The sequence below is a fragment of the Dendronephthya gigantea genome, unplaced genomic scaffold (assembly GCF_004324835.1).
Source record: "Dendronephthya gigantea isolate DGI-Jeju-01 unplaced genomic scaffold, DenGig_1.0 000122F, whole genome shotgun sequence".
Lineage (NCBI taxonomy): Eukaryota > Metazoa > Cnidaria > Anthozoa > Malacalcyonacea > Nephtheidae > Dendronephthya > Dendronephthya gigantea.
The window spans coordinates 526,351-546,678 of record NW_021163132.1 but is presented as its reverse complement, the minus strand read 5'-3'; the positions used below and the strand labels follow the sequence as shown (position 1 = coordinate 546,678).

General features: G+C 34.8%; 4 protein-coding genes and 1 long non-coding RNA gene across 5 annotated transcripts; 4 read left to right on the top strand and 1 right to left on the bottom strand.

Annotated features, from left to right (window-relative positions):
* The first annotated feature begins 952 nt into the window (after positions 1–952).
* On the top strand, positions 953–5,538 carry LOC114535704 (inner ear-specific collagen-like). The gene is made up of 9 exons (XM_028557011.1): positions 953–1,323; positions 1,651–1,714; positions 2,539–2,586; positions 2,749–2,781; positions 2,920–3,054; positions 3,331–3,357; positions 3,546–3,577; positions 3,715–3,778; positions 4,162–5,538. Exons 1-9 carry the CDS (start codon positions 1,066–1,068, stop codon positions 4,512–4,514), a joined length of 1,014 nt encoding a protein of 337 aa, XP_028412812.1. The 5' UTR covers positions 953–1,065; the 3' UTR covers positions 4,515–5,538.
* Positions 2,987–18,677, bottom strand: LOC114535709. The gene is made up of 3 exons (XR_003688352.1): positions 17,314–18,677; positions 3,250–3,345; positions 2,987–3,076 (listed from the first exon to the last, which is right to left on the bottom strand). It is a non-coding gene; the product is annotated as an uncharacterized LOC114535709 (long non-coding RNA).
* Positions 5,972–8,100, top strand: LOC114535707. The gene is made up of 3 exons (XM_028557014.1): positions 5,972–6,286; positions 7,197–7,263; positions 7,456–8,100. Exons 1-3 carry the CDS (start codon positions 6,113–6,115, stop codon positions 7,806–7,808), a joined length of 594 nt encoding a protein of 197 aa, XP_028412815.1. The 5' UTR covers positions 5,972–6,112; the 3' UTR covers positions 7,809–8,100.
* LOC114535703 (collagen alpha-1(XVII) chain-like) lies at positions 8,240–13,449 on the top strand. The gene is made up of 8 exons (XM_028557010.1): positions 8,240–9,302; positions 9,653–9,728; positions 10,280–10,330; positions 10,545–10,742; positions 10,848–11,054; positions 11,319–11,350; positions 12,128–12,191; positions 12,349–13,449. The coding sequence occupies exons 1-8, from the start codon at positions 8,892–8,894 to the stop codon at positions 12,705–12,707; spliced, it is 1,398 nt and encodes a 465-aa protein (XP_028412811.1). The 5' UTR covers positions 8,240–8,891; the 3' UTR covers positions 12,708–13,449.
* On the top strand, positions 14,429–20,227 carry LOC114535706 (complement C1q subcomponent subunit A-like). Its single transcript, XM_028557013.1, has 7 exons — positions 14,429–15,364; positions 15,513–15,540; positions 17,001–17,027; positions 17,853–17,933; positions 18,249–18,304; positions 18,397–18,460; positions 18,545–20,227. Exons 1-7 carry the CDS (start codon positions 15,155–15,157, stop codon positions 18,880–18,882), a joined length of 804 nt encoding a protein of 267 aa, XP_028412814.1. The 5' UTR covers positions 14,429–15,154; the 3' UTR covers positions 18,883–20,227.
* The last annotated feature ends 101 nt before the right edge of the window (positions 20,228–20,328 follow it).

The window sequence follows — 20,328 nt, the reverse complement described above, 5'->3', positions numbered from 1 at the left end:
TTGGCCCTTCACGATTTTGACCGATTTGGATGAATTTTTGAATTTTCGAGCAACCACTAAAAGCAGTGTTAAAAAAAATGGATGTTAACAAAATTGGTGTTAAAAAAAATGATGTTAAAAAAATTGGTGTTAAAAAAAATTAATGTTAAAAAAATTGATGTAAAAAAATTGACGTTAAAAAAATTGGTGTAAAAAAATTGAAAAACGCGACAGCGAAAAGCTGCCTTATAACTAATAAAAAACAGTTTTACACTGTTAAATCCGCCATAAAACACGACATCATAAAATTCTTCGTTGCTTAGTCGTAATATAACCCTGATCTGCGTGTTATCGCAAAGACGCGGGTTTGATTTCTGCCAGAGGCTCGAGTTGCTTACTTGCTTTTTTCACAACGTTCTCGGTTTGATCCTAATAATCGCATCTTTATCATCCTAAAATCGTCACCAGCATCACATACCTCAGGTTGTAAATTAACATTCAATGATGTTATCAATGTCAATGTCAATGATCATTGATAAAAAGATACGATCAAGACGTTATAGGCACGCAGAACAATTAAAATAATTAACTCGTCCAACCAGGCAACAGGAAGTTCAGACTGTCTATTTTAAGTCGAACAATTTTACCATATAATGATGTTCCTGTAGCGGGTTACAAAGCTACAAACAGCACAATGACAATGGCAATGCATTATTAATCGTATACATATAACATATTCGAAGCTGCTAGCCAAAATTCGATGCATAATTGAAACGTCACAAGTTTACCCATAAAATGTACTGAAACTACAAAATAGTCCCTTCATTTATACTTGATTCGTTGCTAGATTTATTTCGTACTGAGATTATCATTTTTCAGCTCACTGAATATAGTAACGACAAAACATAGCCAACAAAAATAACACCTAGCTATACATAAACAAATTGACTGTTTTCCTGGAAGGGGTCAACTCTGAGCCGCTTCAGTGCACGAAGTCTGAGCTTCCTCAGCTGACGAAAACATCGAAGCTAGGAGCATAGTGTGTTCATGTTACTCTACATCAGCTTTACAGGAATGTAGTGCGATATGGCCTCTAAAGGTACAAAATACGTCGAGCTGCCAGTATATGTCATAAACATTGGCCTCTTGTATGGTGTTTTAGTCACGAGTGGTCTAGTGCTAGCGTGGGTAACAATATACCGCCATGAACAGAGTATTGCAGAGTTGAGACTAATGTTGAATACACAAGAGGTTGAAAACAAAGTGTATCCATCTCAAGCTGTCAATACTGCGGTCGTTACGAGTGGTAAAAACGACATCCTTATACAGGAAGACGATGACGAGGTATGAACGCTAAATTCTGAATACTCCACGAATCTAAGCTTACGTCTATTCACTGACAATGTCTAGCCTTGGCCTTGGGTAATGAGATACTAACAGAAGTTCCCAAAGTACAAAATAATTTTACAGTGCTGGTATGCCTTAGCCTCGCGTACCAGATATAGTAACATGAATTATAATCTGTGAATCACTGATACTGCTGTAATAGTGGCAATGACCAAATAGACCGATGTATTCTGCACGGAGAAGCTACATAATAACTTGTAAGTCGAAACGCATACAAGATGAAACCAAATTTGCATACTGATATTGATATGTTAAAAACCGCAGGAAATAGACGAGAGTCGTCCTCGGTTAAGACGAGCCAAAGGAAAGAAAAGAAAAAGGAAAACTGGTGAGCAATGATTATTAGCCTCTGCTAAGAAAGAATATTGCTATTGTTATTTTCAACATGCATGAATATCAACTACATATCAACACGCGATTATCGCCATGACAGTCACGGCACAGGTCACTGGTATTTTCTAAAGTCACGAAAATGCGTTTTATACCAGACTGATTCACAATAATTATAGACATAAAACGTGCGCAGATGTTGGATAAAATTCGATTCGTAATCATTCGTTGGCGGTGCTGGGGTATTCTGTCGTCCGATTCGAAACTTTCAAACGCTGATACAAATAGAATTAACTCAGGATTGATACTGATAGAATTAAAATGAGGATTATCTCTGCTGGTTAAGCTCAACATGCAGCCGTCACTACATATGGCTTGTTGCCAATTATCCCTGAAGTTAATGATAGTGCATGATAGAAATAATTTAGACTCAAGGTTCGTCGTCGTTCACACTCGCACGAATCACACTCTTTGCTATAGAGTTCTAAATTATCCCCATCAATCATACCTCAAGAGCTTAACCTATATAGCTCCAGCTGAGATAATTCTGAGTTAATTCCATCGTCTTAAATTTGTCAGTTGACATAGTAGAACTTTGCAAATTGTACGAGTGACATGCCGTACGAATCTTCTCATTTCATGAAACGACATGAAACTGCAATCACGATTGCAATCCTTGAATGGCGAAATAATTGTTTAACTTATATGCATGATCGTCATTGTCAGTGGTAATACTGCGTCATCAGTGACAGGGCCGTCCTGAGGGGGGGGGGGGCTAGCTAGTAAAGTTTTTAAACAGTGTTATTCATATCTCTTGTTAAGAGTGCAACGAAAAATGTGTCGGCCAAAAAGGTGCAAAAGGCGAAAAAGGTATAAATTGAGGAAATTTAACCCCACGATATTCCACTTGCATTTTCTCACATTAAGTTTCGAAGAAACTGAAGGGTGAAATTTCTATATGAGAAGTTTCTTATCTGAGATTCAAAATATTCTTTTAAAATTTTGAAACGCTGTTGTCTATTGATTTTTCAGGTGCAAAGGGAAAAAAAGGAAGAGGAAAACCGGGTAAGGACTGAATATCACATGGAGCTCAAATTTTAGCAATTACAAGTTAAATCTATAAGAATTTTATTCACAAATTCAATGAGCTTACAACAATGCGTGGGTGGGGTTGTGACACTTCATCTTTACCTTCATCTTCAGGTAAGACTGGACCTCGTGGACCGCGGGGGGATCGTGGTGAAAGAGGTTTTCAAGGGCCTACGGGTAATACAGGTGATAAAGGTGATAGAGGAATTGTTGGTAATATAGGAGATAAAGGAGAAAAGGGGGATAAAGGTATATAATACCGCTCTTGTATCTAAAATAAGTTATATAAAGTATTTAACTTGTAAGAATCCTGTAGCTAGTTTAGTTGGAAACAATGGTGCTGCATACAAAAGGTCCATTAATTAAGTCATGAAAAAGAATTTTAGTAAATATTTTAAGTTTGCATGAACACTAGCAAGTTATACAAACTGACTGGTTACTCACGGTCATAAACTATTCATACAGTTGTAGACGCCACATCGACCCAGTGATGATACTAACGATGTCTGTATCTCGTAATTTTAGGAGAAGAAGGTATTCCTGGAATAAAAGGTTCGAATAATTTTGATTAACAGCTTGCTTTGTGGAAACTGAAACAAACTAATTTTATCTATGAAATATACCAGTGTAGAAAGAAGGCCGTAATGAAACATTAAGCGTAACAAAATAAATATTAAATACTAAATTAACGTTACTGTGAATATTTAGGCCTTATATATTTATTAATCTTCTTGTTCCAGGAGATGAAGGAAAACCAGGAGAAGCATTGATGGTTAGCGCTGAATTAAATAATTCTTGATGCAGTAATTTAATTTGAAAGGGTCTAACATGACCAAAGCGTGTCGTCAAATTGATCATTAACGTAAACTTAATGTCTTTACAACGTGTGCGATATATTTTATATTTTAGTACTCAGAATCAGCCCATATTGTTGGTAGCGGTGATATGGTTCCCTCTGCCCCAGCTCCTGGAGGTAGGTTCACGTATCAACTCATGAAGTGTGTGTTTTAATATAGTCAACCATAGTTCACATTTATGGTAAACTATTTTTTATTACGCAATAATAATTGAACGCTGCATGTTTGGACCCTATTAAAAATTGAATTAGCTTCCATCCAAAGATGTACAGTAGCTAATTCAATTAAGGTTTTCCTCTGAAGCCTCGATTTCTATGACCGAAAAGCACACTGGATGTATGCATTTCTTCTTTTTTACAACTCTCAGACTCAGATTAAACTATTTTATAACCCTGGCAAACACAAACCCTTTCCATTCGCACGGCATGCATAGTTACGTTTGATACCGTGCAGAATGATTGTGGGTAAGAGTATCAATTACGATGATTGTTACTTTTAGATGTTTATAAAATCACATCCTGGAAGGAACAACATCGATCTGGTGAAATGGAATATGACCAAAATGGCCATTTAACCATAAACATCGAGGGTGTTTACTTTGTTTACAGTCAAATGTTTTATTTTGATCGTAACAACACTTACACAGGTTTCAATGTTTATGTTGACAACAGAAGAATCTTGAAAGCGATATACAGCATCGTCGATTTTCATAGACCATACCATACTCAATTTATAAGTGGAGTTTTTAAGATCAACAAGGGCCAGCGTATTTGGGTAGGAACAACAATTAAAAGAAAATATTTTTTCAACGAAAGTTCGGCATTTTTTGGTGCATTTATGTTGCATCCTTAACGCATACGATTATCGCTGTAAGATTGAGAGAACAAGCGTATGAAGTCTTTTGTAAAGTCCTAGCCTTTTGTAAATAAATCATCTCCCATCAATCATTTACCATAATATTACGCCACTAGTCCACATGTGATTCTACAGTAATGATTTGAATTATCAAGACCACCTCTTTTTTATCAAATACTAAAAACTAAACTATACACCTTATTTAAATTCAACCTAACGAGAACGTTTAAAAGCGGAAACAAATATGTTCAATCATATGGTTTAATCATTAGAACTCCAGGATTATCAATGGATAGTATCGTGAACGAAACAAGAGGGATACAAGGTGAAAATGAGACTGTTTTTAGACGCAAAAATTTTATAAAAAAAATTAAAAAACATCTTTTTATAACGGCATCTCAATCGTCTTCTTTATTATGGTAAATCATTATGGTAAATCATTATGGGATCATGCATATTCTGGCCGGCATTAATAAAATAAATAGAATTTCTGTTTTTAAAAGAAATTTCAGCAATTTGTAGAAAAAATATAACACACAAGATTGTAAATAACTTTGGGAAGCATTCATTTGTATTGGGTAATGATATAAAATGTAAATATTAATTGTAGATACTGTTTCCTAAATTGATAATATTAAATTGCTTTAGCTATGATCCTGTTACATTACTAACAAACCAATAACAAACCAATGCAAACTATCTTGCTATAGACAGATCGACTATAGGTACGATTCAGGTATTTCATAAAGTTTCTTAAATAAATAGCTAACATCTGTAGGTAGTATTATACATATATTTAATTTCTCCTCAGGTATCAAGATCATGCATAGTTCGTTGTGCTCAACCCACAGGCATTCTTTTTCCGTTTTATTAATATTACACTATGTATAGTATACATTCAAGGTTTTCTATTCAAGGTTTTCTACCAACTTTTTAATTCATATTAAATGTTATTCACATGCCAATGTGTGTTCATTTTGTTGGATTCGATTTCTCTGTGATTAAAAACAGCGTGCAGGACTGTAAATTGTTTTGTTTTTCAATCAAACCTAATTAAATGAATCAAAACCTGGGGGCGGTTGTACAAAACACTTTAACTATATCTTGCATAGTTATAACCTAGTTAACTCCGAAAAACACGACTCTCTAATATTCTATATCAGATCAAGGCTATATGGGTAAAGTTAGCATATATATTGCAATAGACATTTTGCCTTATCCACCATGTCTATCTTTCATTGAGAGATAATTTAATTATCAAATTAGGAGTTATATACAATATACTCATGTAATAGTTATATAACATGCATGACCTAGGAAATGCACGCTGATGAAAACACTTCATTATATATTATAATAAATTCAATCTAGGATTAAGCTTTGGTTACATTATAAGTATCAAATTATATTGAGACGGTAAACAAAATACCATAACACTTAGGTAACACTCAGATTTCAACAGACTGGTGCTGGCTTGAGATTGGCGCATGCGGTTTTGCGGAAAAGTTACCAGAGCTCGGATCCTACTTCTTTTTGCATACATGCAGCGGCGTTATTTGCAATATTGTATGGTGCACTATTAAATAGGAGATACAATGAAATCAAGTCGCTTTAATTTGACTACCAGCATCATCATACTGAATGTATTTTTCACATTCTTACTGATGGCACTTGTGGGGTTTATGTTGCCTCAGGTGTTTAACCAGCGTCAAGAAATCAAGAAACTTCAAGACATGTTGCAGGATGACGACGGAAAATACAGTTTCAAGGTACCTTAATTGAATTTTTTTGTCGTAACGAAAGTGAAAGGTCACGACCCTTAACTATTGTTCTCAAACACCTCATCCAATTCAACAAATACACACACGCACACTTTAAGAAATGCACAATTATTGTAGTTTTAGTTCGAAAGTTAAACGAGGTAATAACATGCCTATACTGGAACTTTATTAATTTAATTCTCCAATCCATACTAATAAATATGCTGAAGGTTTTTTGCTGTATTGCTTTTTTTCACGAACTGTCAACAGCTGGTGCTCCAATAATTCATTTGCAATTTTTTATTTCATAAAGCTGTATTTTCTCTCAACACAATTAGGCACCACACGATCCATAAAACAATTAACCAACCAATAACGACCGGGTCAGCCAATCATCATTCATACAACAATAAAAGTGATCTCAAATTCCCAATACAATTACTTTGTCACAGTCATTTGTCATATGAAACCAGTAAACACTTTGATTCGACTTGTAAGTCTTGTATAGAGTGTCCCAAAAAAGTCCCCCTTACTAAATGAAGCTTTTGTCGAAATTTGAATGCATAATCAACGCAGTAGTGTGTAAATAGCATAGTTATTAGGTTGAGGCATTCAAATAAAGCATCTTGCTTTCAATTGGGTTTATCATAATATTAACTTTTTGGGACATGCAGGGCAGGGCATATGTGTACACAAGTGCCCAAGTGGTGTGTGTGTAACTAAAACTACAATAATAACATTGCTCGAAAGCCTATTTATGCAGGGCTGTGTTGCAGGCGAGAATAACTCATACAATAACTATAGATTTCATTTTTTCTATAAAATTCGTTTAACGTTCTCTTGCATGAATTGCTTGCAATTAAAGCACAAAATAAGCTAATACGTTCTATTAAACCCTCAACTTTATTATTTTTTTAAGAACAAAGAATCTGCTCACATTGTCGGTGGTGTGAACAAGCTTCTCATTTCGCCGCCGCCTTTCGGAGGTAATATGAAGGAATTTTTACTAGAATTATTTTTCATATTTTAACGTACAATTTGGGGGATAAGGACTAGAGAGGGACTCCAGACCTAAGAGAGATCAAACTATTTTACGTGAATTGTGGAACGCGACCATAGATTTTTTGGTTGGGAATTCTTCTAGTGTTGAAATGATGAAAAAAATCCCTTCTTTATAGATGTTTATAGAGTAAAATCCTGGAAACAACAGCACATTTCTGGCAAATTGAATTACGATAACAATGGTCACCTCACTGTAAATGCTGACGGAACATATTATGTTTATTGTCAGATGTTCTATTACGACGGTAATTGCAGTTTTACTGGATTTAATGTGTACATCGATAACAAGATAATTCTAAAAGCCATTGCAAGTGTCATTGACATTTATAAACCATATTATACACAGTATACAGGTGGTGTTTTTAAAATAACCAAGGGTCAGAGAATATGGGTGGGGACAAACATATCACGAAAATATTTTATCAACGAAATTTCATCGTTCTTTGGCGCATACATTTTACATTCATAACTCTGAGGAACGTCATGTTGCCGTCACCGTTATGTCCTAAATTACCACCATTCCTCATTATCGCACAATGCACCTGTATTGCATTCTAATGTATATACGTGATACACCTAATGTTTAATGACTATGAATATAAAGTTTGTATTATAACCAATAGAAGTAGCTGGTACTTCCTATACCTGGAAGCTATCTACACTCGTTACGTGTACAGTAAAAAAAAACATACTATATATATCAATACATCATTATCATTCACGAATATTTCGACGTTATGCAACTGTAAATAGTTTTTTAAAAAAAATGTAAATAAACAATAAATTATATTTCAACATTAGTTAATGTTTTTCAACTTGATGTAGACGAAGACTTTGAGGCCAGTTTGAAAGAATCGATTAAATCGGTTAGTTTAGTGCGATTGTCTGAGGTCTGCTTTAGTTTATTATGTTTTATCATGTTTACCACTAACTTTGAGGTGGATGAAAGTCTTTCGGGTAAAGGCATGCAACCTAAATACCAAGACGAAGGTTCCGAAGGCAGGAGTCTGGTCGTTAGACGTTAGTACTTTAGATAAGGTCTACCATTTTAGCACCATATCTTGAGACAGGAATAGGCAATGCAACCAGTGCATGATAGTACGAACAAATGTTCAGTGTATGATAGTACGAACAAATGTTCAGTGTATGATAGTACGAACAAATGTCAACATATAAATGGTTAGAATTATCTGGGAACTGTTCTTTAAACAGCACCTAGCTACCTTAAATACGTAGAAATACAGCCATGCGCAACATTTAAGATACGATTACAGTGATAGCATTGTCATATGAAACAGTAGATCGACAGGGATTCCTTTCAATTAACCTGTATTTATTGTGGCTTAAATCTCCTTCGCCATGACATTTTAGCAGCAGAGAAAGTAATCCGTGCATTAATAATATCATAGTTATCTTTGCGACAAGGTAACGAAATAATGATTTTACTACGAAACTGTAGGCGAAATTGCTTCGTTGTAAACCTTCTAGTGACATGTTTTGTCATTGCGATGTATATGCACACCAGGAGTATTAAATTATTCATATCTTTTGTATGCATGTAAAAACTATTGTCAAATGCAAACAAACAGAACTGCATTATCAAACAATAGTTTTCCAGGAAGAACAGCAATTTCAAGATAACCCTGAATTTCAACGTGCTAAATTCGTTTGTTTTGCACATGTCGAATGGAGAGTTAAATCATTGAGTTTCACTATGAGCTCCAAAGGGATAAAAAATATTGAGGTACCTCGGTGTGTGCTAAATATCGCATTGCTGTATGCATTCCTGATTACGGTCAGTCATTTGTTAGCCTGGGTGACGATTGCACGTCATGAGAGAATTATTGAGGAGTTAAGGAGAAATAACGTGAAAGAAAACGATCAGCTTATAAGATCAGCTTCTGAGAGGCTCAGAAGTGATGATGGAGAAGACGTTGTATTGCAAAGTAATGATGTGTTGAAGGTTTGTTTCTTCTCCGTAATATGACATGAATGCTTATCGTCATTATCCTTAAGCTGGCTGGTTAAATTTAGCTATGTTGACATACTGCTATAGAATACTGTGCCATTTTCGTTCAAAAGTTGATTGACATGAAAATCCCTGCCCAGACTTCTTGCATTTAACTCGGAATTAAAATAGATAGTTTATCGGTGCACGAACTACCTTATAAAAAATTATAAATTATTAAAATTATACAGCCAGCGTCAGACTTAATGCAAACATACTGTTGGCTTTAATCTCTATAAGGCAAGTCAAATTTCGATATATCGGACTTTATGATACATTTATGTATTAGACGTTATTTTATATAGCTTTTTGCTGGAAAGAAGGAAAACATTGAACAGCGGTCTAGAAGGAATTTGGACTCCAGCCAAAGGAAAAACAACAGTAAGTGTATAGATAAGAGTGTGCTTTTTTATCCACTGTTTTTGGCCAAACGCAAACTAAAGTTGTATCATAGTCCAACTAAAGTTGTATCATAGAGTGGAGGTAGCCTCTCTGTTTTCCTGCCAGGAGGGAATAACCCAGGAGAGCAGAGATGCTCAAATTTTAACATTTCTGTTAATGAAAAGATTTTATGCGCCTAGTAATTAAAAGCTCTAATCAATTGTGTTTAAACACTCTTGTGTTCAGCAAGCGAAAAACCATTGAAATCATCGCTATAGGAATTAATATTACAAAACCTATAGCTTTGTTGAGGCACCCTCCATTAGCCTGTGTTTTTAAAGCATTATTACTGAGTTAAAATAGTTAAATTACGGCATTGATACATCTGTCGAGTCACGTCTGATTCTATATTTTTTAGTCTAGGATACATTGACTTATTTTTCAAGATTTTTACTGAAACAGTAAAAAATCATAACCTTAGAAGAGAAAATGGAAAAAATAGGAAGTCAAAAATGGCGTCAAATTGTACGTAGTATTTAACTCTCTTCCAGGCTCTCAACAGCAGCCAGTGAAAGGACCCAAAGGAAATAAAGGAGAAAAAGGTTTGTGTGGTTTTATTTTTAATGAATAAGGTATTCTTTTCGTCGAGTTAATTAAGTGAAAGAAGCTTAATTTCATCCATGAAGGACTTGAATAATTTTTAGACTGTTTGTGAACACTTCAGCCAAAGATTGAGAAGACACAAAAATAATAATAATATCATCATTCGAGCATAATGCCATGCTAAATAAAGTGAATATATTGGTCCTTATGCAGGTAATAAGGGTGATCAGGGGTACTTTGGACGGGACGGTTTGCCTGGTCCCCCAGGTCAAAGAGGTGAACGTGGAGACAAAGGTATGCAGGGACCACAGGGATATCAAGGATTCCCTGGACCTCAGGGAACACCAGGACAACCAGGTGTTAGCGGCAGAAATGGATCACCTGGATCAAATGGTTTAAAAGGAATGAAAGGTGAGAAAACCTGGCAACCACACTAGTCAGGAAAATAGAAATTAAAAAAGGAGATAAACAAGAATACAAAATAGAATGCGATTCAAGGAGAATATCATCATGCAGGTGATAAGGGTGATCAAGGTGATCAAGGGAGGATAGGACGAGACGGTAGGGATGGTACGACTGGACCTCGGGGACAAAGAGGAGAACGTGGGGATAAAGGTATGCAAGGACCACAGGGATTTCAAGGATTTCCTGGGCCTCAGGGTTCACCAGGACAACCAGGTGTTCGCGGCGAAAAAGGAGCGACTGGATCAAAAGGAATCAAAGGTGAGTAAATATTCGGTTTCCCCCCCAAAAAATCGTTTATTCCGGGGTGATACTATCTTGAGGTCAATTTTAATTGAGGACTAATTATCCACGATTTGGTTGGACACTTGTCCATAAATTGGTATTTTGTATGACTGACGTAAAAAAAATGAAAAAATTAGCCGCATACAAACATAATTTAAGGTTTACTCAACCGTGTCCTGAATAAAATTATTCACATATTGATTCATATAGTTGTATGTTTTTATCTAAAACTTTACACAGGAGATGAAGGGCTTCCAGGTAAAGTAGTCAAGGTAAGCACAGTTTTTTAGTTTTTCAGTACTTTTTACCGGTATTTCTTTGAGATATGGGCGGTTTAAATCCTTGAAACATGTTGTTTCTGAAAGATACGTTGCAACCTAATATTTTTGCGTTAACAGACAGTTATCTGTATTTTAAGAATTAAATTAAAAGAGGTAATTTTCCGACGATTCTCCCAGTGACTATGCTTAAGGTGATAAGGCTGCGTTTAGACTTGTATTTGCTTTGACGCCTAGTTTTAACACGACGGATGAAATTAAGATGTGAAAACCGGTTTTAACGTATCTTCAGAACTAGCACATGATAAAGACACTGCATGTGCTTAACATAGGCTGCTAAATTAGAAGCACGTGTCGATGAATTTCGATGATGAAAAACAAGTTTTTGTTTAACTTGCATGAAATCTGTGACTCTGATTGTTTGACGTTTTGGGAAATGAAAATTCGCTGTTGGTCGAAAAAGAGTATATTACTAATATTAGACTCTTGCAGGTTTGTAAAATCTGAGATGCTTACATTACAACAAAATCTATAAGTTCTTTTTCAACCTCTGGAATGATAGTCCTCGTTGACTTGTTGCGTGGTCGTTTACTCCGCACATGCAAGCTTTTAAGGTTGAAAGGTTGATTATGTTAGAACGACGTATAATATAACTCAGCTCGAGCAAATGATTCAATTTTCATATTTATGTCAGTAATTTAGGTCTGATTATCAGTAACCTACCATCTTTTATACGTTCATATATTTACATATTTATATATTTATATATAGCATCTTCATTCAGCCCATATTGTTGCTTCGGGAAAGAGAATAAAATCAGAAAGTGGTAACAAAGGTTAGATAACTAATTTATTTATCATACTTTGCCAAACAAAACAACATATCATAATAATAAGTATCAGGTTTATTGACTAACCAGGCGCATATGGTGAATCATATAACTACCTACTAAACCTTGCCAATAATAGTCAGTTCTTTAATTATATCTCTAGTGATGAGCCCAAAAGTGACATGGAAAGCTCAGCACCGATCTGGGAGAATGCATTACAGGAATGGTTATCTTACAATAGGAATCGATGGTGTCTATTTTGTGTATTGTCAGATGTTCTATTATGATGGAACTAGTTCATACATTGGTTATGAGGTTTATCTAGATGGTAAAAGAATTCTCAAGGCCGTCCATAGTGTTGCAAGCAGAACGAGAAAATACCAAACTCAATACACTAGTGGTATTTTTGAAATATCGAGAGGACAAAAGATCTCAGTTGAATCACCGTTCGCAAAGTATTATTATTTTAATGAAACATTGTCTTTCTTTGGAGCATTTATGCTGCATGAAAAACCAACTTAAGCTCCTCACTAACAGGAATTAACACGTTCTTTTGCAATAGTTATGAATATGGATGATATATATAATTATGTAAAATTGCTAAAGTCAATTTGTTCGTATATTTGCATGTCACTATTTTAAAAGTAGAAAAGTGGGATCATATTTCATATTTATATATACATATATCATGCATTGTAGATAATAACATTATTTTATAGCATTGTATTATACATTACTTTTAGTATAGTTATACTCACCCTTTGGAAGTACAAATTAACCGATCAATAACTAAATTAGCTACAAGAACTTTTTTCGTCGCACACAAGATAAACTTGCCCCACGAAGTATGTACCTTATATGAGTAGCTTTATATATTATAGTATTCCTATATATATTGCAAAGTATATCACACAAATACATAAAATAGTAAATTCAGCTTCACGCGTGTACTGTATTTTGGCGGTGTACAATGGCAATTATTTTTAGACCTGAACTTGTGTGAACCGTTAATTTACATAAAATAAAGGGAAGAGTATAGGTTTAACTGTAAATAGTTGTTTTTTTCTACTTCCTAGTCACATACATTTCCTGAATGTCAACTAAAATATACAAGGCGCGAACAGGAATATTGTTTAAACGTGGGTGCAAATTAAATTAATTTTATTTCGCTTCGCCTCGCTTCGGGTAACAGTATTACATAACATATATTGCACTTTCAACTTAATTGAGTGCTTGATCACTAGGCTATCTCGCGAAGCAGCAAAACAACTATAAACAAAAATGTTAAAAAAAACATTACAAAATGTCAAAAACTATAAGGGAACAGAGAAATTAAAGAATATTCTTGAAATTTTGCACAGTGAAATATAATAAGTTAAAAAATCAATTTGTGGAAACACCAAGCACGTATGTTTGTTTTTGAACACCGCGCAGGTTCAACTATATATACCATTATTTGTAAAAAGCCAGAATGGGGAATTAAGTTAATTATACATGCACTTTTAGCCCTTTTGTTGATTGCCTGAACTATAGTTTAAACCCCAAAAAGCAAACAACTATAATGACCAGATCAAATGCTATATTTATTGCCGCTTGCATGCTTCCTGTTGTATGATCTCAGAGCAGATTTAACGTCGGTATATTTTTAAACGTCGGTATATATATTATATTTTTAAACGTAGTCAAACATCTTTTAATAAAGCCAAATGACTTATAAAGCAGAACTTTTAATTCTCTTCCATGCAATATGTTCCTATAGCCATAAACACGATGTTTCAACGTCAGTCATAAGGGAGTTTTTCTGCAAAAAGGGGAAATTGCTGCCCCCCGCACAATCGCTTTCCTATCAACATTTGACTGCTTACATGACTGCAAATATCACGTAGCATGACATAAAAACGGTGAAACTTTACTAAATTATAATTCCTACGTCTAAATCTAAGTTCTCTTATTAAACGAAGGCAGTTCCCAACTAATGCATGAACAAGTGGCTACACCCATGATATCATAGTTTAATTATGGATCTGATAACAAAGGTTGTATCAGAAACATATATCACGGGATTAATGTGGATAATACAGTCAAAAGGGTTCGTTAATCTATACACACAAAAAATTCGTTAGAAGGGTTTTTAAAAGGCATAAAAATATAGGCTTTATAACTTTGATGCAAGTATATACAATGACTCGAATGTGCATGGTCAGCATGGAATATCATAAAGACAGTCTGAGTTAATTTATACATTGGCGATAAAGTTTTCTATATTCGATTTAAAGACAAAGATATTTTTCTATTTAGCGTGAATCATCATGATAAAAATCTGCCTTTTTCCCGACAAGACGAACGGAATTTATTAGAGCGAGCAAAATTGTGTAACACAAATGAAGGAAGGTTTCGAAAGATCATTTGCATGCGGATATATAACGAACGCGGGTTTTCCCGCATCATAACTACCTCATGCCATGGCTGATGCGGGGGATTTTAGTCTAGTTCCCCAAATTACCATAAAATTTGAGTTTTTCAAATGCGCTATTAATAGTAGACTTACAATTATGCTATAGTGAAATACAGTTTAAACACAGGTAAAACAAGACGCTTTTATGTTTTTACACTCTCATAGCCAGATATAGAGTGCATAGGTACAGGCAAATTGCTTACGGCGTCGATTACAGTACAATTGAACATTACTTGATATATGAAAGTAAAACTGTAATTGCTATAAGCACTGTAATATACCGGATGTAGAAAGAAGTGATATCGAGTGTATTCTCTTTCAAAGAATTAAACAATAGAAGTCTTTGGTTCAAGTTAATAATCACGTCAGTTCCTGGAACGAACAAACACATGCTACCATAAATAACATCTTGAGTAAATACATTCAACCGGAATATATAAAATGTAAAAAGAGTTGGTATCCTTCATTCAAGCAACTAGTTTGCAATGATACTGCACACAACGTTATTATAAACATGGCTCAATCTAACTATGGACGAATTATCGCGATCGCTGTCATTACTCTGAATGCAGTGATTTCAGTTGTATTAGTAATGGCAGTTGTGTATGTATTCTTCCAAGTAAATCATTTGCAAGAAGAAAATCGAAACTTGAGAAGTAAATGGAAAAAATTGCAAGTAACGCATTCAGAAAATGATCAAAACACGAATACAGGTTCTGAAGGGGTACGTAAGCTGGCATTTTAATATATTGTAAACCAAAGGCAAAGGTCACACTTGCCAAGGCATTGTCTATGCCATGGTCGCCTTATTTCGTGGTAGCAAAGAAATTAATCACATGTTTTATTCACCTACGAATATCATTTCTTTCTAGAAATTGAAAAAGACTGAACTATGTTGTGGTGAGCATTCATATTGTTGTGTGCAAATTCGCACCCTTGTTATTGCCATTAGGGGCCAAGGCCATGAAATATACTCAAGTGTTATTTCTCAGTTGGCATACATGCAGCTGGCGCGCGATCACTGATAGTTAGCACAGATACTATAACTATAGTATTAGTAGTGCCCAGATTTTTAAGAATAAATTGAATAATTCTCACAAAGAAATGAAAGCAAATTATGCTAACAAGGAACAACCATGGTGCAAATACTAGGAAATACAGCCATACTTAGTTATATCTACTTAATCACCCCATGTTAAACGAGACAAAAATAATTTCATCAACACACAAGTGATTTTAATCCCTTTTATAAATAAATATTTATAAAAACACGAATGCACGCATATACGACTGTTTACGATTGAAGGCGCAAATACCAACAAGCTGAGGCCTCATTTTACACCATATTATGAACCATATCATTCATATGATTCATATCGGTGGTTATCGGCCCGGAGCGAGGAAAATCTTCGCAATAATAATAAACGTCGTCTATCAATTAAGAATCTGGATACGTGAGAGGTCCAAATAAATACAAGAAATTTTGAAATTGGTCAGCATTTGCTACTAAGCACGCAAGCGAAGTTCTGTCGTTCAGGGGAAACGGTAAAATACATAAGCAGCCAGAATCAATCGTTTCCTACAGAAGCATTTGTTTACTGGGCGCGGAGAGTCAATATTCAATTCCGATGTAGACAAGAAACAAACACGACAAGATAATACAATGATCGATAGTCTATAAACGTTTAAGATTCAAACAAAAGGAATCTTTTTGACTAAGCTGTTCTCCTGGACCCGGTAAAGTTTCTAATAATTAATTACAAAATCAACCGAATTCATTACAACGAGAATAATGGAATGCAATTTTGATTAGCATTTCTAATGAGGGGAATAAGGAGTATGAGGGGTGAATATTAAATTTTCATTAAATGTGTTGATGTTAGTTTAAAGCAAAAGAGAAATTTACTCCCTAGCTTGCAACAACATCTGATATGCCGGACATACTTTAGAAAAAGACGACGATCTAACTGAAGGGTCTAAAATTTGAGCCCAACAATTTGGTCATGAAAGTGCGAAGATAGAGTCTAAATCCTCTTCAACCTCGTACCCAGGTTCCTTTTACCTTTGAATCCTCTTCTTATATGAATGTTACCAAATTTATGCGAATAAATGGATAGTATGCCGGCATCATGCATAACTAACATTTATTGTAGCTATAGCTATACACCTTCTATGTTCTGACTGGTTCACATGCAATTTTCCTACTGACTCGGTTTTAAATCAGCAAACATTATAAAGATAAATATCTGCATGGCGGCATTCGTCACCATTACGAATATATCTCATCCAACGGCTGCCTGAACTATTCAGACAACAAAAATAGTATAATATATTAAATAAGATATTTAACTTTTTTCTAGGAGTAAAAGGCAAGCGAGGAAGACCAGGTAAGAAAGCAACAATTAAGTTAATTTTATCGCATATATAAAACCTCGTCATGTCATAAAAATCTGAAAGTGACCGTCACAAGCCTAATTTCGTAAATATAACAGTAATATTTCGTATAACCACAGACATAAATAGGAATAATTACCCTTGCGTTAATAAGTTCAATATCAGCGGCATTATATTTGTTTTCGAAACTTGCCAAAATATGTGTTGGTTATATGGTCAGCGGTGATTATTAGTAGTCTGTGTAATTATATATAAAAAAACTATAGTTAGGCTACCCACCTTTAAAAGTCAGTTCGCCAAATTTTTATGCCAGAAGATCTAAATTAAAAGAGTCGCAAATCAGTGCATGTCAAATATTAGCCACCACACTTCTCTTCAACGAAGTAAAGTGTAAACTTTTAACAGTTTATGCCCATTGTGAAACATGTTTAACTGTAGAACAATTGCATGTGTAAGATTTAGTTCAAATGGCAAGTACGTGCATGTATGTATGCAGCGCCCTAGTATTTTTTACTCAACCACTTAAGTACCAAGTTTCCCAATTCAACCTTGGTCAATATTTTCTATTTTACTATTTTCTCTCCGTTGCACCCCATCTATCAATATTAGTCCCCTGTCTGCATCAACAATACGAGTAACAGACATTACACGTATTGCTGTTTTTGCGTCTATACCTCTCCTCTTCAAAAATTCTGATTGTTTCTCTTCTTCAAAAATTCTGAAAACGATTTGAAGTTTTATTGTCGCGTGGAAAGACGCGAACAAACGCTTCAGTGGGTGCGTGCGCATATTATGACAACAAGGATTTCTATACGCAGGTCAGAAAGGCGATCCAGGGAGAAACGGTGAAATTGGTTTGCCTGGAAAGACTGGAAGCAATGGAATGAAAGGGGAGAAAGGTAGACTATCAACTCTTGTAATTTACAGTAATTTACAAACTTAAACTTAAATTAAAATTATATATTGTAAATTTTGTGATGTTTATATAAATGGTCATGTACGAAAGGTTTTTTGTTTAAAAAGAAGCGCATGCAGGATTTTATGCACGGGGTAAAAGATTGCAGATCATCTCACATTAATCTCACGTTTTGTTTGAACCAAATGCGAGGCAAAAACTATTAATAGTGCGTATTAATCGGTATTACACATGTGCTACCAACATGCATGCAAGCTGGGAAAAATTCAATTTTCAAACGTACGTTTTATATTGACAGGTGATCAAGGCGTCTGTGATAAATCCTGCGGAAAAAATTCATTGACAAATACTCAAGTACGGTGACTGCATGTATCGTATGTTATCTTATTTTTATGGCTATATCATTATTTCTATGTTTCTCAATTATTAACTGAAATTATTATCAGGAAACTCCATTACTTCATATGACCGGCGATGGAAGACAAGATAAAAATTTGAACAACTTGGAAGGTACGATTTGCGAAAAATGCATACTATAGCAGCCTTATATGACGCGCCAGTTTAAAAAACAGGCAAATGTTTGTTACATTACAGCTGCAGCCGTTTCGTTTTGGAAAATTTCACAAGAGGCCGGAGACATTGCCTATAGCAACGGGCGTATCACGATAAATGTTGAAGGATTTTACTACATCTACAGTCAAATGGTTTATTGTGGAAGCACTGAACATGAAGTTGGACACATTATGTCAATCAACGGCACCAGAGTTCTGAAATCGAAAGTTATTGCAAAAAATGGAGGAACATTCAATGTCGGAGGCACTTTTAAACTTAACAAAGGCGACAAAATCACTCTATCTCCTACGATTACGAATGTGTTATACTGTTTTTCTCCGTACGAAGCTTTCTTTGGAGCTTTTCTAGTTCGCAAATAAGAGCACTTTCAGGGTTAATATGTATATGCAAAGCACATTCTATCGTTTTGTTGGTTATGTTTAATTACTACAGCTTTTGAGTGAAGTAATATCGTAACCACCAAACAGACTTATAAAACATCCCTTTTTATTTCATTTGGGCCAAATAATAGGAAAAGGTTTTATAGTGTATACCATATAGGCATATGAGCATATGAGCATATGCTATATATAACATGCATAGTCGATTTTGCTGTATTTAGGGAAGTATAGGGAAATAAGGAAAGAAAAAACAACGGTCGACCCAGCTTGATATCAAGATGTCAACAAATGTTTACTCAACGATTACGATCAGATGGTTTTGCATGACCTCACTATAAATACTGCATGTTAAAAACCCGAACATTTTGACTATCCTTGCTTGCACAATACGGGGTCAACTCTGGTGAAATCATCACTCTAGTTTTCCCCCAAGCGTCAAGTGGTTCTGCATGTCTGAAAATATGACAATCAAACTATATAATACGACATGCACGAAGTCTTGCAACACAATCATTTGCAAAAGTCAGATCGTTTAACTGGGCCAGCCGGATTCATATAAACAGCCCCTAATTAATATCATAAATCATACAATGAATAAACAATTTCTCAATTTGCTTGCGGCAGGCAATGCAGTAATCTGCTATTTGCTGGGAAGTTTTTATTCGGCTAGAGAACAAGTTCGGGAATTGTCTATTCATCAACGTGTGAAGAAAATAACTTTAGGGGTCGATTGTAGAAGATAGTGGGGGCTAGTTTTTTATAGCTATAAAAAAATCGTGTAAGCTCAAAGTTTATTCAACTGTATCGGCCTCAGGTCAATTGATCATGCCAAATTAGAAATTATATAAAAAATTAAATGTGTAGGCTCATTCTCAAGTTTTATAGCATGATATGGCATGAAACAATAAAGTTGTCAACTCTAGCAACTGTAACTAACCGTATTTCTTTATTAGTTTATCAGATATATTGATAAGTATGTTTATGTTTTATAGTGTTATATATTTTTATATATTTTTAGAGGTAACTTTCAACTCTATAGGGTCGACAGGCACAATGAATATTGTCACTTTTAATTTCTAAATAAAGTAAAAAAGAAACTTCACAGAAATTTTAATGAGCTTTTGTAACTATATTATTATACCGTTATAGCTAGCTTTTGACGAGTTTTTTGTCGATATAAAAATGGTCCACGGGGCAACCAGAATACCAAACGAATATTAGCTATTTAAAAATTCCCCCCCCCCCACATAAAAACTATGTCAATGTTGCAAATTTCGATAAAAACGTCCTAAAAACTCGACTTGGCGTATTTCCCCTAAATCACTTTACAGATTGAATGTTTTTGAAGATTTTGGAGGTGCAGTGGTGACATTGGAAAAAATTCCTCTTATGATGTATAATTATAATTTTTTTGATAATTTATAC

What these genes read in the sequence shown, in the direction of transcription:
- LOC114535704 (XM_028557011.1), top strand. Translation starts at nt 1,066, where the DNA reads ATGGCCTCTAAAGGTACAAAATACGTCGAGCTGCCAGTATATGTCATA. An exon ending in AGGTGCAAAAGGCGAAAAAG is followed by an intron (nt 2,587 to 2,748) that starts GTATAAATTGAG and finishes TTGATTTTTCAG; the next exon opens with GTGCAAAGGGAAAAAAAGGA. An exon ending in AACCAGGAGAAGCATTGATG is followed by an intron (nt 3,578 to 3,714) that starts GTTAGCGCTGAA and finishes TTTATATTTTAG; the next exon opens with TACTCAGAATCAGCCCATAT.
- LOC114535706 (XM_028557013.1), top strand. Translation starts at nt 15,155, where the DNA reads ATGGCTCAATCTAACTATGGACGAATTATCGCGATCGCTGTCATTACT. An exon ending in TGGAATGAAAGGGGAGAAAG is followed by an intron (nt 17,934 to 18,248) that starts GTAGACTATCAA and finishes TTATATTGACAG; the next exon opens with GTGATCAAGGCGTCTGTGAT. An exon ending in ATTCATTGACAAATACTCAA is followed by an intron (nt 18,305 to 18,396) that starts GTACGGTGACTG and finishes AATTATTATCAG; the next exon opens with GAAACTCCATTACTTCATAT.
- LOC114535703 (XM_028557010.1), top strand. Translation starts at nt 8,892, where the DNA reads ATGCATGTAAAAACTATTGTCAAATGCAAACAAACAGAACTGCATTAT. An exon ending in AGGAAATAAAGGAGAAAAAG is followed by an intron (nt 10,331 to 10,544) that starts GTTTGTGTGGTT and finishes GTCCTTATGCAG; the next exon opens with GTAATAAGGGTGATCAGGGG. An exon ending in TGGTTTAAAAGGAATGAAAG is followed by an intron (nt 10,743 to 10,847) that starts GTGAGAAAACCT and finishes ATCATCATGCAG; the next exon opens with GTGATAAGGGTGATCAAGGT.
- LOC114535707 (XM_028557014.1), top strand. Translation starts at nt 6,113, where the DNA reads ATGAAATCAAGTCGCTTTAATTTGACTACCAGCATCATCATACTGAAT. An exon ending in ACGGAAAATACAGTTTCAAG is followed by an intron (nt 6,287 to 7,196) that starts GTACCTTAATTG and finishes TATTTTTTTAAG; the next exon opens with AACAAAGAATCTGCTCACAT. An exon ending in TTCGCCGCCGCCTTTCGGAG is followed by an intron (nt 7,264 to 7,455) that starts GTAATATGAAGG and finishes CCTTCTTTATAG; the next exon opens with ATGTTTATAGAGTAAAATCC.